At 40.6% G+C, this 12,992-nt stretch overlaps 1 protein-coding gene across 13 annotated transcripts in view; it reads left to right on the top strand.

Moving 5' to 3' along the window:
* Window positions 1-12,992, top strand: part of SEMA6A (semaphorin 6A) — a 125,522-nt gene that overhangs the window by 54,663 nt on the left and 57,867 nt on the right. For 7 of the 13 annotated variants that reach the window (XM_004467268.4, XM_004467265.4, XM_004467263.4 and 4 more), the window contains exons 2-3: window positions 9,994-10,131; window positions 12,222-12,339. In XM_004467268.4, coding sequence (XP_004467325.2) covers window positions 10,032-10,131; window positions 12,222-12,339 — 218 coding nt within the window. In that variant the 5' untranslated portion in view covers window positions 9,994-10,031. Of the gene's footprint in view, window positions 1-9,541; window positions 9,618-9,993; window positions 10,132-12,221; window positions 12,340-12,992 lie in introns of all 13 variants that reach the window. The other 6 variants (XM_058277432.2, XM_058277477.2, XM_058277391.2 and 3 more) reach the window with 1 other exon arrangement.

The raw sequence follows: 12,992 nt of genomic DNA, 5'->3' as shown, positions 1-12,992 counted from the left end.
CTATAAAAATTCAAGATATAATGCTTCCATCTCATTTCTGTTGTGGATATGTCTAGACATACATAAATGTGTGTACAAGTATATGTATGTGCGTTTTGTGGGTATTTTGCTGATGATAAGCAGCAGTCAGCAATATCATGCGTTATTATGGGCATACCCTTAAATGATATCTATTTTTTTCTTCTTGACTACTGTATAATTAGAAATTTTTAGTCAAATGTTAACTCTAATTTTGACTTTCACAGCACTGGGAAAGCATCCGAGCTCACTGAAAGGGAGAATACAGTGAAAGGTGACATTCAGTGAGTGCATAAGGAGAACCTGATTTGAAAAATTTTAATTCAAGGGAATGTCTTTTTACTTTCTTTCTGGTCTTGAGATGGTTTTACTCAAAACTTTCACAGGGTTTTTTTTTCCCCGTTCTTTTGGGCTGCTTTTCCCGGCTCAGAGAAGACTTGCATGTTATATGTGATATCTGCATGTGCCATGTGTGCTGTTGATTTCCCCTCCGCTCTGGGGGAGGAGCACATCCCTGAGCCTGAGGAATCCCAGGCAGTGAGAGTCAGGACAGTTAGTACTGTGGCTGGGAATGCTGTTTTGTGTAACTGAACTGAGGGGACACAGAGGAGAGAGAAGAATTATTAGAGAGAGTCATCCCCATCAAAGGGAAGCTATTGCTTCAATTTATTTTAAATCAATTTAGGATTTTGAGAAAGGTTTGTGGAAAACGCTAGCCATTAATATCTCTAGTTTGCTCCCTTTAAAGACATTCTGCAGATATCTGAGGGCTGAAAACAAGTACCTTCAATTTAAACATGTTATTTTTGCCCCATTTCATTTTAAATGAAATTACAAGTGTCCAGACAACTAGAGATAATAATGTAAAAATAACCCACATACTGACCACCTAGAACAAATAAGTACACCAATAATCTGAGCTTTTACGTCACAACTTCTTCTCTTCCTCCACTTCTCCTTCTGTCATGTTCTTAGAAGAACAAAGTAATTCTCAGTTATAATTCCTTGAACTGAACTTTGAGCAAAGTGAAAAAATTTATCAATTACTGAGACAAATCTTTGAATTTCCTTAAGCAGAGAGTGAAGTAGTCTCATTTGAGTGCCCAACAGTGCAATCAGCATAGAATTGTCCATTTAAACACCCCATCCTCTTGACCTGGTCCTTCCCCCTGAAATGTCCTGGCTCCACCTGCCCCCTCCCCACCCCCCGCTACCCCGCTAACGCCACAACAATCCAACGCAAATGGCCATGCACTTATCCAAGGTTTTCTCCAATGGAAAGTCTTTGGTTACTATCCCACCCCACATACCTCTGCAACACCTTCACCTTCCAAAAATATTCTTTAAAATAGAGTTTTATTTTCTTTTTGAGAAATAATTGCTGTTTATATGTTCTATTTTGGGACAATGGACAGGAGATTTTGGGCTTAGCCACTGAACAGAGGTTCTTGGGAAAAGACCTTTTTTTTTCCATTTCTGTTCAAGTCAGCATCTAGGACAGGGCCTGGCTACCAGTAGAGATCAGGGAGTCAGTAAGATGGAAATCAGGCAATGGAAGTAATGAACATCAGGCAGCAAGCCAAGGAGAAATGAGTGAATCTTGGCTTCTTTCTGAATGCAGCATAATACAGGGAAAGAACTCGGTGGAGAAGTCAGGAGTCCTCAGTTGCAGCTCAGCTCTTCTACTCTTGGGCTGTACACTACTTAGCAAGTGACCTCATTTCTGGGGGGCCTCAGTTTCCTTAAATGAAGGAGGCATTTGTTCCTGCCACTGGGGCAGTAATACTATAACAAGCTTTAAAAGATGGTAAAAAAGCTGGTGTGACATGGGTAAACATGGTTGGGATCACTGCAGCTTTTTGAGATTAAGATGAATTTTGTCAAAATGCTTTCAGGCCTGCTAAAGTCATGACTCTAGCTGCAGAGTCCTAAAGAGTCATTAGACTGTATCAGAAACATCCAAGCAAAAGGTGCTGAAGGCATTGGCTTAGGTTGTGTGTGTGTGTGTGTGAGGGAGAGAGAGAGAAAGTGCAGTAGAAAGAAAGAAAAATACCTTAACAAAGAACTACCTGAAAGACGATTTGCCTTCTCACCTCAAAAGATGAGTATAAACCAACCCTTATTTTTCCAAAGAAAAAAAATGTTTCAGAAGGACTTCCAAACTCACTGCTGCTTGTCTGCTCCTTTGTGACAGTGGTTCCAGATCTAAAATGGAACATCTATTATACAATCAATATTTATTATTATACTTCATTGAATGCCATCACCATTCTCAAAAACGTGTTGAAGTTCGGTCTGTGTCATTGCCCTCCGAAATGGGTACTTCTATGTTTATTAAGAGGCTAGAGCTATTTTCTCATTTGGGTGAACTTTACGCCTAATGCAAATTATCACCAAACAGGAGGCTGATGTGGCTCCTGAAGACTGGGACAGCAAAGCTTACAACTAGGATCATTTGGGAAATATTCTATTTGGGAAATATTCTCCTTTGGTCTAGCTGTGCAGTCTATAGACAGTAGCATCCTCTTACTGCTGCAGGCCTCGAAACAGGATGTCCAGGCAGTGAAGGGCACGTGCTATTTAGACACGAGTTAAATCTTTAAATTTTCTCTTATGCAAGAAACATCAGCATTTCAGATCTATGTAGGGCAGGTCTCCACCATCTAGCAAGCTGGATTCTCCACACAAACACCTGCTTCCCTCCTTTCTCCAGGCTGAGGTCCCTCACTCAGACCCAGAGGGATGTCCACATCTGTTTATCTTCCCAAGCAGGCAGCCTGGTTCTTACCCTTTATGATCGACACTGTCTTTATGATGCATTGACTTTAAAACATCACTATTGAGGAGGCTGCAAGCAGGCAATCAGTTCCATTTAACACAGGGGTGTCACGGGATAATCAATTCCTTCTAAAATTGTGCTGGGGAGGCATTTGCATCTATCACCTTAATCCTGCAAATACAGGGCCAGAAAGTGGAATGAGCCTTTGCATGCCCACATGTTTGGAAGCAACTGTGCACTTCTTTTGTGGACTTTTATTCCTAAAGTCAGTAGGGACTTTCAGCCATTCTGTCCATTAAAGGAAAGATGCAGCAACCTATAGTCAACTATTATCTTAAGACTTAAGAGCAATTTCCATTTACGCCAGCATCTCTCTTTTTCCATCCTCCCTTCTGTTCCCCTTTCATTGATGTATGGGTCAGGGCATAAGCTTTGATGTCATACAGACCCGAGTTTGAATCAAAATGTGCTGCCTAGACATGTTCCTTATCCTCCTTGAGCCTCAATTTCCTCATGTATACAATGGAAATATTAAGTCCTACCTCCCTCAGTTGCTGTGATGATTGAGGAAAAGAATACCAAATGTATAGAAGGTGCTCAGTAAACATTCACTCCCATCCCATGCTTTCCCCATTTCCACATTATTATTTTCCTCTTCACTAGGGTGAGTGTTGTGATTTACATTTTAAAAATCACACAATGTGAATTACCAGTGTCCTGAGATAATGCAGCCTCGCCCATGTGGACCCCATCAGAGACTGGAAGCTTAGTGACTTGGAGGGGGTCGGACATGGGCTTCTCTTCCCCCTGAGCAATAGGCACCCAGAGCTCATTTGAGGGCCACCTGAGAATTTCTTACAGAATTCTAAGGAAAGCTCTTGAAAGGCATATTTTACTCTCTCAATGGAGGAATGAACAAACGTTTAGTGAGGGCAACAATTTTTATGTACATCTCACAACAGATCTGAGACATTTTACTCCCTGTAACGATGGGGAAACTGAGGTTTAGAGGGCTTAAGCGTTTTGCCAAAGGTCACAGCTAGTTGGTGGGACAGAAATCTTTCAAACCCCATGTTTTGACCCTCTGCTTTCAGCTCCCCCATCTTACTGGCAATGGTTTGACATCAAGTAGGAGCTTTTTAACCAATTTCAAGTCAGGTTTTTAAAGACGGTCACTTTGTAAAGAGAAAGATGATGGGGTGAGAAATCTCAAGTAATAAAAATGGAACTATTACATTTAGTGTAAATCCAACTAAAGACCGATTGTGATTAAATGGTAACCAGAGCATTCCCTTTGGCCTGTTTAGGACTACTTCTCAGACTTGAACTTTGTTCTGATGTTAAGACTAGACAGTGGAAGATGCTGTGATTTTTTTGCTCTAGCTTGATGAACTTTTCGCAACTTTTCAGGCTGTGCCCACCGCAATCCACTGATAGTTTGTTCCACCCTCATGTTTGTCACAAAGAGAACCACACAGGGACACACTGATGACTCCTAGAGTTTCCAAACCACATGCAGTTTGAGGATAACCAGGAAAGAAAAAATGAGCTTGCCCCCATTCACTTGGGAGTGTGCACTTGTGCAGATGCAGGGCACAGAATTTTTCTGCCGGCGCTCTGTGGCAATCCTAGATGCCTGACCTCCCAACAGCCAGGATCCAGCTGCACTCCCCACTGCCTTTTAGGACAAAGAAACCAGATCGAGGGATGGTGCCTGGAGCTCCAGGTCCCACCCTGCCTCAGCTCTGGCCGCTCACTCCTCTGGCCCCAACCCCACACCTCCAGACGGTGTCCTTGGCCTTGGGAATGTGTTACTATGGAATGGTCTGGCTCAGTCACTCCATGTACTGTCCTCCCCAACCACTATCACATATCCACGCCCTTCTCCGTTGGGGCAGTACCCTCTACAGTAGCACAATCGCCCAGCCCAGAGGAGTTTTATAGACCACTGGATTCCATATCCTTTCATTTCATAAGTAAATAAACTGGGAGCCAGAGAGACTCTGTGACTTGCCCAGGGTCAGAGAGTGATCCTGCCTTTCCTTCTACTAATAGTGTGAATTATTGGTTACCTTTCAAACTTCCGTTGATGTAGGTAGGAAATGTGCTTTTCAAAAGAATGACTGGCACCTGATAGTAAAATAATTTTCCTTATGGAAAAAAAAGTGGTGCTACTGTAATTTCTTCTTTATCTCAAGGCCACACTTTAAGTTAACAAGAACGTTTTGCATTTGCAAGTTTCCATTTACATTTTTCTCAACATTGCTACTTATTATTAAAACGTTCGTTAGATGACAAGGTTCCGGATGATGCTGTCCTGGGTACCAAATGAGGCACAAGTTATAAAGATACAGCCAAAACCACTGGGCCGCGCATCCCAGCGCTGTCTGCTGTGGCTGCACATGCCGGCATTCTGTGGAGCAGCCCTAGGAGTCTTTAAAACAAATGGCGTTGGTTCATTGGTGTGTAGTTATCGAGTCACTTGTTAAAATGGTTACACAGAAACTTGCAGATGATGATAAAAAGAGCGGACTACTCATGCTGCAGCAGCAGTGTTCTTTACCTGGATGGCAGAGAGGATTCCCTCAGAGCCTGCAGGGATCAGCCAGGAAAGACTGATGGGTGAGGTGGGAAAGTTAACTGATGAGGGCTAGACAGCCACCTCTCAGCTCCAGAGTGCTGCTGTGTGGAATGTGGGCCAGCAAAGTGGGATCTCTCTCTTTTTTTTTTTCAAGAAGCCAGAAATCTGGAATTGGATGTTGAATCTCTTTTTTTCCCCTAGATGTTGGCATCTAAGTCAGGTTCTTTTTCTTCAGCTTTTTCTTGTCTGTGAGCCAGCTTTGGCCCAAGTACTACCAGCTTGTGAACCCCCACAGAGTTTCTCAGGGCAGGGTATGAGAAACTAGCCAGCAGAGGATTAGAACCTGTTTCAGGGGTAGGCATGAGTGGTACTCTGCATGGGCTTGTCATGATTTCCTAACCCTCAGGCTCTTATAAAATCAACCCGGTTGATCCAAAAGTAAGATGTGGCAAGTTATGACCTCATTCTTTGACTTCATAATCAGTTCCAGTTCCACTAATGTCCCCTTTGCTCCATGTTTTGCAGACACAATGACCTACTGTGCGACAAGGGCATGGAAGGTAGGGGTTGGGATAGGTGGAAGCTCCAGTTACTGAAAAAATTTGAATTACTAAAAAAATTATCAGCCTGAATGCATTCATAAGATTTTCAGACAGACCTCTTTTAAACAAACTCTATTATTTGGTCCTCAGTCTGGAATACCTGAAGCCTGTTCCCCTGGCCACAATGTGAATTATCAGTGTCCTGAGATAATGCAGCCTCTTCCCTGTGGACCCCATCAGAGACTGGAAGCTTAGTGACTTGGAGGGGGTTGGACATGGGCTTCTCTTCCCCCTAAGCAATAGGCACCCAGAGCTCATGTGAGGGCCACCTGAGAATTTCTTACAGAATTCCAAGGAAAGTTCTTGGAAGGCATATTTTACTCTCTCAATGGAGGAATGAACAAACGTTTAGTGAGGGCAACAATTTTTATGTACATTATCTCACAAATGCTAATTTGGCACAGTTCATTTCATGGCAGTCTATAGTCACACCACTATTTGTGCATTACAGTTCTTGTATTCAATTTTTAAAAAGATTTATTTATTTATTTATTTATTTCTCTCCCCACCCACCCCGGTTGTCTGTTCTCTGTGTCTATTTGCTGCGTCGTCTTTGTCCTCTTCTGTTGTCAGCAGCATGGGAATCTGTGCTTCTTTTTGTTGCGTCATCTTGCTGTGTCAGCTCTCCGTGTGTGCAGCACCATTCCTGGGCAGGCTGCACTTTCTTTCGCGCTGGGCGGCTCTCCTTACGGGGAGCACTCCTTGAGCATGGGGCTCCCCTACGCAGGGGACACCCCTGCGTGGCAGGGCACTCCTTGCGTGCATCAGCACTGCACATGGGCCAGCTCCACACGGGTCAAGGAGGCCCGGGGTCTGAACCGCGGACTTCCCATGTGGTAGACGGACGCCCTAACCACTGAGCCAAGTCTGCCGCCTTGTATTCAATTTTGTCTAGAACTTTAGGGGGAAATTATAGCAAAAAGCATTTTTATCTGGACTCAGAGTGTGTGAAATTTCAGCACAAACCTTGCCCACCTGACTCAAACTCAAGTTGCATAATTTTTGAAGAACCTAAATAAACCTAATAAATTCACCAAGCACAGGCATATTAAAATTAAGAATGTTCCTGATGTTTTCCATGCATTTTGTGGTTTGGGACTTAGAATAAGATTATAAATTTGTAGAAATCAAGTATTTTCCAAAAGCCATTTCTATTCATACTAAGAAAGGTAGGAGGCTGAGACCATTTTTATGAAAAATTCAAGCATAATAAGCTCACTTTTGAAGTAAATGTTTTTGTTCAGAATCCTTCATATTGACAGTCTTCCCTTATCTAATTTTCTGGGTAGCTACTTAAGTTTAAGTCACATTTAGCCTATGTAAGCACAGCCACAGACAGGGAAATCAACAACTGTGGGCAGCTCCCTATAAATATGCTGTTATGTGGGTAGCACTTTTCAAAGTTTTGAAATTTTCTTAAACAACCTCTTTAATTGCAGCAGTTAGCTAGCTCAAGGATTTGAAACTTATGTTTTAGAAAGTTCTTGTTTGTTTCTGCTCTCCCAGGCTAGTGCATGTCTGTATTGTTGTGTATATACACACACACACACATATGTACATAGGTTAGGACCCAAGATTGAATAGGAAGGGAATAATGCATCAAAATCTCAGCTAAAGAAAATGTTAATGTGTTCATGTGGACTAGCCAAGATTAATCAGTACAGCCAGAACATTTTCACCTATAGGGTATCCATGTTGACTACCTGATGATATGATGATAGAAAGACACATAAAACAGCTATTTTTCCTTGCAGCCCTATTGTAAACTTGGAGCTATTGAAATGGCCCATGTCTGCCATGATCTTTGCTGTGGATGGGATTTAAGAAGCCCCTGAACTGCATAATACATTTCTTCTACATTCATTGTCCTCCCTGCTGGCTTCTGGGCTTCATCCATATGTGTCTGACCCATGCAATCTTAAGACAAACAGAATTAAAACTGGAGATATAATAAAGTATCAGGAGTTTGTCTCCTCTTAGTTTGTAAGACATTTGTACCGATGAATGCTGTTGTAGAAGGATAGAGACTCATTGGTCAATGATGTCAAGAAAAATTAATCTTTAAAAGTACACTTTTTCCCAAATATTTCTAAAGGAATGAGAATCAACCTTTTGCTTATGCTTCCATTACATGTTGCAAACTCTGCTATAATATGCTTCTGTTTCACACGATAATGCTGCCCTGGAGACCATGGTGCATGCTACCTCTTCTTCCCCATATGCTTTCTCATCTAAAATGTAACAGCTGGCTGGTGTCTGGTTTATGTATTACTTACTCTTGTTATTGATTCTTGCCCTTCAATGTGATACTGAACAGTTACCATGAGAAGCAAATGGGAGCACCTCAGAGCTCCTTTCCTTTGGGTTCAGGTTCTCCACAATATGGAGAACTGGCAAATAAATGAATAAACAGAGTACTGCTTTTAACCTGTCTATAATACATGCTCATATCTCTTGGTAATGGAGTACCCTTGTGAAAAAGCAATCATTTAAAGTTTAATTTTAATCTGCACATCAGAGATGGAGATACGGAATTGGTTAGGGCTTTTCTCTCAACCTCTCCCCCTCTTTGATTTTTGAGATAAAGCAAATTAATTAATGTGTACTTTTTAGTTGAAGAAATGATTAAGCTCCAACTGTGTCTGTGAAATAATAATTTGCAATGCAACACTCGGGACTTGTTAATGCTTTTTTTGGCATGCAGAAGAGAGACATAGGTATCCGATATTAAATGGTGTTCTAAAAAGCACAGGTTAGAAGCTTCTTTGCCAAACTAACTTTTAAAGATGTCTAGGTTACTAAGTTTGACTTCTACACACAAATCTTAAATGATTGATGGACTACTGTGAAATAGCTTTGTTCAAAAAAGATAATTTTTGGCAGGCTACTTCAAAAGCATTACTACTCTGGGAAGATGAAAAGACATCCCCATTTTACATTAATTTCTCTGATAGATCAACACTTACTTGAAATATGCCTGAAAATTATGTGATATTTACTGTATCATGAGTCTTCTTTCACTGTTTCCAACAGCCCCACATGGGACTGTTTTTATTTCCAAGATTTAGGAGAATTTTTCCACACCCAAAGAGCATTTTAAGAAAATGTGGATGGGTGTGAAACTATATTCTGGCATTTTTATTCACTACTGTTTCAGAGTACAGAGAGAGAATTTTTTAAATCAAAAATACCATTTCAGGATTTAGTTTCATATCCTCCCTATAGTATTCTTCATAGGGTTTCCGAAAGGGCCTGTCTTATTTCTTTTAAACATAGAGATTGTGTGACTTTATTTGTCTAAGGTCACTATAGAATTAAAGCCAGAGTCGGAATCTCAACTAAGAGGGGGGATTAAAGCAGGTAAATGAAAATGAAAATGAGTAAACAGAGCCAGTACTAGATGTGTGTGGTGTTTTGGGGTTTTTGCATGGTGCCCGAGGAAAACTGTCATTTTGGTCAGTGTAACAGATCTTTTGATTTTTAAAAGAAGCTAAAAATCTAAATTATAATCAGCAATCTCCTAATTTTGTAACATTGACAACTACTTCAATTTTTTTAAAGATACTGAACTGGCCAAACAAAACATGTCTGGAGGATGGCAATGTTTGATCTCTGTAAACCTGCAAAAAAAAGAAAGGTATTATCCCTAAAATGATTTTTTAAAAAAACATGCTTCTCAGTTGTCCACTTTATTTGGAAAGTAGAGTTTCTGAGTTAGTCATAATGGCCTCAGACAAGCTCAGAAGAAAAGAACTAAATCTCGATGTGTGTGTTTGGAAGAAACTTGAGAGACACTTTCCAAAAGGGCTCAGATTCATAGGGGAGGGAGAGTGCAGTAGGCCATGGATATAGGTTCCTTACGTAAAACACAATAATCAGTGAATGAACAATGGAAAAGATGGGAAGCAGAGGCCCTTTTTCTCTTGAATTTATCTTCTAGGCCATTTCATTTTATGAAGTTGAATAAAGCTGACTTGAAGAAAAAAAAATATCCCTTCTCTGCTCTTTGGCAGGGTGAAGTAGAGAAATAAAGTCTCTCCGCTGAACTACTATGAGGTCAGAAGCCTTGCTGCTATATTTCACACTGCTACACTTTGCTGGGGCTGGTTTCCCAGAAGATTCTGAGCCAATCAGTATTTCGCATGGCAACTGTGAGTATCCACAATTTCACTTTCACTCCCTTTATGGACACGTTAGCCTGCGTCAGCCTGCGTCAGCCATCAAAGAATAAAAATAGAGATTATTTTTAAAACAGGAGACTTGTTAGTCAATTTAACTCATGTGGATGGCAAAGCTGGATAATTAAAGTCAAATTGGTGTGATGACTTACAGAACATCATCAAATGTTACTGTGGAGATGTGTATGTAAGTATTCAAACTTTCCTCAGTACCTCTGGCCAAGTCTCAAGTACTATATGGAGGCCATGATTGTGACTTAAAACTAGCTGTTTGAGAGAATATCACTATCATTTGGGTATTGCCAGTCTTACACATTTTCATATATAATTAATATACAGATGTTTCAAGATAAGAACTAAAAATAATAAGGCTATTTTGGAGTAATTTAAAAACTAAGATGTTCTGTCATTGCCAGATTAAGAATTCACTTGTCACCTCAAGAGAGGAAAGTCCTACCTGTGTATTGGACAGATCAGCCAATATATAACTTTTTTTCCTTACCTCTGAAGCCAGAATTTTATCATAGTAAAAGTGAAAGAGAACATTTCCTCCAAATATCAATTTTCCCAGTAATTATCCCAAAACGAACACTGAGTAACCTGACAAAGGGTGTTTAACATTCATTTGGGAAACTAACAAACTCAATCACGCCCAGCTCACTGCTGGATGCTCTGGATTGAAAAAGAAGATAATTCTACTTGAAGGGGAGGAGACAAGACTGAAATACAAAACAGAGAATAAAAGGCCAAACACATGGTTAAAGACCAAATTGTGTGGTTCAGGGCCAGCACTCTCAAAGTGGCAGCATCCACCTAACTCAAGGTACAAAAACTTAATAAGCATTTCTTTATCTCAAGTCAAGATAGGTTTTTCTGTCTTTGGTGCCACAGTACAGAAGGGTCCCTGGCCCAAATGTAGTGCTGAGAGTCATACTTAAACAATCACCCAAATCCATGATAGGAGAGAGATGTGAATTGCTTCAGCAAGGTCTTTGGTGAGTAAATGGGTAAATGAAATTTCAGAACAGTGGATACCAAGCCTGATTGTGAGTAAAATATACCGGAATTTTCTAAAAAGATACTCATTGTGAATAGTGCTCAGTTACTAAAAGGTTTTAAAGTGTAGGGGTCTGAGCATAAATCTGTGAATGGTTTCTATTCGTTATTTACCCCCCTGGAAAACAATTGCCTTTTAAATGTGACTCATCTTTCTTTCCTCCTCAGTTTCTTTGGAGGATTGCCAATGCTTTGGGGATTGTAGGTTTAAAGTCAGAGAGATGTTGAGATGTAGGTATTTCTAAAGGTCAGATATTATTACAAATTGCCTTCTTAGCCAAAGAGAACTATAGGAAAAGAGAAATATACTCATTGACTCACCAAGTCAAGGAAAATTCCAGATCACCCAACTGGCTACACTCAGTTTGACCCTATCCTGTCAAAAACCCCCATTTCTGTGAGATTAGCCAATTGCTTAACTCAAGGGTGAACTTCCCACAGTTCCTAGAATGCCAACCAACCTAGCGGAGCTGCCGTCAATAGTAGATTATTCCAACTGGGCGCCTGTGGAGACTGTATTTTTATTCTGGCTCCTGGACGCGGGCTCTTGCCTCCAGACCACATTGCCTTTGTGGTGATTGATGGGAAGGCTGCTTTGAAATAGTTTTGTCCTGAGACAAGATCTTTGGCAGACTGCCCCTTGGGCTTAGCACTCTATAGAAGATGAAAAGAAAACTGTGGAAGAAAAGAGCACCTTCATGCAAAGGGTTCACTGGCAAGTTTAACCCCCAGAAGGAGGGACAAGTCAGAAATTGTGGTACTTAGAAATCTAAGTCCAGGCTGATTATCCTCTGGAAATGAAACTCTAACTAGATTAGCCTGAAAAAGTCCTTTTCTATCATAATATTTCCTAGAATAACAGACTCATTTGGGGGCAGAAAATGGTGGCAGGGTCTGACTTAAACCTGGTTTTGTTTTGTGGCTCACTCCCCTCCCCTCCTTTCCCTGCCATTTCTTGGCTTGATTTCTTCCCCCCGCCCCTCTTGCCCTATCTTCTCTTTGCATAGATACAAAACAGTATCCGGTGTTTGTGGGCCACAAGCCAGGACGGAATACCACACAGAGGCACAGACTGGACATCCAGATGATTATGATCATGAATAGAACCCTCTACATTGCTGCTAGGTGAGTGGCCTGTTCCTTGCATCTGCCTTCCGAGCATCTGAAGGTCCAAAGTCCTAAATGCAACAGCTCTGCATCATTTTAAATATCTAGAGGTTCCCAGGTAAAGTGTTATTTCATTTAAAAGCTACTTTAGTTTGTCAAGCAATCTTCTTGCAAGATTTTCTGCATGTTAACTTTGTGTGGATTTAGATAGAAATAATTGCATATTTTAGAGCTTACACCCAAATAACCCACTGTTTATCTTGAATATATATGCAAATATTTACTAAAGCACCCAGTAGAGTGCTTCATTCTTTGAATCCTATTGATTAAATGGAGTTGAATGTGTAAACATGTATTATATAGTGTGAATGTAGGTGTGTGTATATTAAACTTATCTGTATTTTCACAATGAATATATAGCATATACCATTTTTTAAAACTGAAAAGCAATGGCATCCAATGAAAGCATAAATAGAATATGTTTTGGAAGGGTTTTTTCTTGGCTCTACTAAGAGAATACTCTTCTATTAGGGAAATGTCATTAGGCCAGATCATATCTTAGGGCTGAATGACATGGTAAGAATACCATGACATGGTAAAGGATCACATGGATTTAACCTTTTACTGGAATTCTGCTCTCAATTTAGCTGAAAGACAACTTCTATGGTCAC

This window comes from Dasypus novemcinctus, chromosome 2, assembly GCF_030445035.2.
Source record: "Dasypus novemcinctus isolate mDasNov1 chromosome 2, mDasNov1.1.hap2, whole genome shotgun sequence".
Taxonomy (NCBI): Eukaryota; Metazoa; Chordata; class Mammalia; order Cingulata; family Dasypodidae; genus Dasypus; species Dasypus novemcinctus.
This window is presented reverse-complemented; position numbering and strand designations above follow the sequence as displayed.